The sequence below is a fragment of the Terrapene carolina genome, unplaced genomic scaffold (assembly GCF_002925995.2).
Source record: "Terrapene carolina triunguis isolate 2854851 unplaced genomic scaffold, T_m_triunguis-2.0 Scaffold29372, whole genome shotgun sequence".
In the NCBI taxonomy this organism is placed as follows: Eukaryota; Metazoa; Chordata; order Testudines; family Emydidae; genus Terrapene; species Terrapene triunguis.
Window position 1 is genome coordinate 8345 of NW_020693723.1, and position 2484 is coordinate 10828.

Genomic DNA, 2484 nt, shown 5'->3' on the forward strand with positions numbered 1-2484 from the left:
CCCACACCCTGAACCCCTCATTCCCAGGCCCACCCTGCAGCCCTCATCCGCGCACCCCAACCCTCTGCCCCAACCCTGAGCCCCTCCCACACTCCAAACCCCTCATCCCCAGCTCCGTTGGGTCACGGGCATCAACAATTTTCTTCAACTGGGTCACCAGAAAAAAAGGTTGAAAACCACTGATATAGAATTTAGCTTCTATAACCAACTTGTAGCAATATGCTGGATTGACCAAGGGCTCACACAGGCTGTTGGGATCATGATATGATTAAATTGCTCCTCCGATCACCTGATGCAAAACACAGCATTGTTACAGTCGATATATGAGTGTTGCAAACTCTTGTGATTCTTGCAATTATTGGTATTTTCCTTTAAAGCTTCCTGGAGTCGTGTGATCACGGGAGAATCTCAATTTTTATTAAAAAGAAGTTTCTAGCCCTAGTTTTTAGTGGCCGTGGAGAACAGCAGGAAAAGGTGACCAGCAAACTCTCAAAACAGGAGGCAAATGAAAAAAAGCCAAATATTTTAAAAAATCGTATGATTTTGAGGGGCCTGAATGGTGATTTTTAAATGCTTGCGGTGACATTACTGGGAAATGCTTGTTCCAGAGCCCTCATTCATTTGTAACCCGGCTGCTAGCACACAAATTAGCCGTCGTCTTCAGTTCTTCAAATCAAAGGCATTGTTTAAGGTGCACAAAGTCTGCTGTAGGCAATGGCTGGAAGGTCGTGCAGGCCGGGTACTAAAAAGACAGCAGCTGATGGCAAGGTTGGTTGCTACATTGATTTACGTTAGTTGAGGATCTTGGTGTATTTTGTTGGTTTTCCTGTTTTAAACAAATGGTTTGGCTACCCTAACAAGTCGAACAGAAAGCCTAGAAACCTGACTCACTGTGGGAAATTAAAGAATGAAATGGCAGCTTCTTTTCAGCTTCATTTTTAACATTTAGGGCTGTGGTGGCCCAATCTCCATGTGGGATTGGGTCTCTGATTCATGAACACATCTGCTGATCATTTAAGCTTTTTCCCGTCTTCCTTCAAAGCGGTCTTCCGAACCCTTTTGGCATCTTCAGCCACTTCATCGAGAAAGCTCAACAGCATGAAGTAGGTGGTTAAAAAAGAGATTCCCGCAGTTAACATGGGACCAAGCACTGGTAGATTTGCCGTTAATTTAGGCAAACCCTTCTCCTCCTTTAGCAGCCGTTTGATTACAACATCTCTGTTTATTTCTTCTTCCCTGGGAGATATGATAACAGCCTTCAGCTCCGCTATCGGTTTCCCAGTCTGCCTGGCCAGATTAGCCAAGGAGCCGTCATCTAGGCCGAAGTACTTGTAGAAGGCAATCATGGATCCTAGCAGGATTCTAATATCACAAGCAACAGAGAGCTGCGGGATAGGAATGACATTGACTAAAGCCGATGCGAGGGATATTAGCCATATCAGCTTCTGCATGGCAGCTTTCTTCTCCTCTATGATTTCGGCAGACAGGTTTGGCAGACTGAGCAGAAAGGCAAGTCTCTGCAGACCTTGGAGATCATCCTGCAAAGTCTTGACCAGGCCAGGAGCATCATACTTGGTGAATTCACAGCTGGAGAGAAGGAAAATCTTTGGGTTGCTGATCCCTGCCTTTTGCAGGTGTTTCCTGCAGTCCATCCTGAGTCGCTGCAGGACGCTCTCCTGACTGAATGTTCTAGGGTGATCCCTTTCTTCATTGCGCAAGTCTTCATCCACCTTGGAGCGCACAAAATAGAACCTCTTCCCCATCCTCTCGATCTCCTGGGCCAGGGCCGTGTGGTTGCATTTGAAGCGCTCCGAAGCGATGATCACAAAGAAGTCATAGCGTTCGAAGTTCACCTGCTCCAGATACGTGTTTGGCTCAAAATCTGGGGCGCTAATCCCGGGCAGGTCCCACAGCCTCACGTTGGGGTGGTTAGGATAGGGATAAACAGTCGGCTCCGCCGTCGTTTCTGTCACCCCAGTTGGGGCAGCCCCGTCATCCTCAGCAGTCAGTCCCCGGAGGGCGTTGATGAAGGACGATTTCCCGGCACCCGTCTCCCCCGTGACTGCAATGTTGAGAATGGTGGATTTGAACAACTCAAGCTCTGCCTGCGCTATAGAAGCCACTTCCGCCTGTCCTTTGTCTTTGAAAAGATCCAGGAACTCCTGAAACACCTTTATGGAGTCATTGAAGAGTTCCTTTGGGTCCAACCCTAGATCCAGAGCTTCCATGGGAGCTGAGATTAACACCAGACCCTTCATGAGCACTGAGATGGACTCCATATCCATGGCACGTACAAGAGATTCCCTCTTCCCAAGACAAGAAAAGGAAAAGGCATGTTTCGGTTAGTGTAAATGTAACCTGAAAAAAATAAAACTGTTCACGTAGCAACTTACAGACTTGCAGCCGTGGGGCTGGTTTCACCCTCACCAGTACGTGTGCTGAAACTTCCATCCCCATCCCCACTCTGAACAAACCGTAAGCACT

At 47.6% G+C, this 2484-nt stretch overlaps 1 protein-coding gene across 1 annotated transcript; it reads right to left on the reverse strand.

The window, feature by feature from the left end:
• Positions 1–1010: 1010 nt before the first annotated feature.
• Positions 1011–2279, reverse strand: LOC112125492 (interferon-inducible GTPase 5-like). The gene is made up of 2 exons (XM_026662667.1): positions 2252–2279; positions 1011–2221 (listed from the first exon to the last, which is right to left on the reverse strand). Exons 1-2 carry the CDS (start codon positions 2277–2279, stop codon positions 1011–1013), a joined length of 1239 nt encoding a protein of 412 aa, XP_026518452.1.
• Between the last annotated feature and the right edge of the window lie 205 nt (positions 2280–2484).

Coding starts and splice junctions, on each gene's coding strand:
- LOC112125492 (XM_026662667.1), bottom strand. CDS start 2,279: ATGGAGTCCATCTCAGTGCTCATGAAGG. Junction 2,222..2,251: donor CATCTCAGTGCTCATGAAGG/GTCTGGTGTTAA, acceptor CTCCCATGGAAG/CTCTGGATCTAGGGTTGGAC.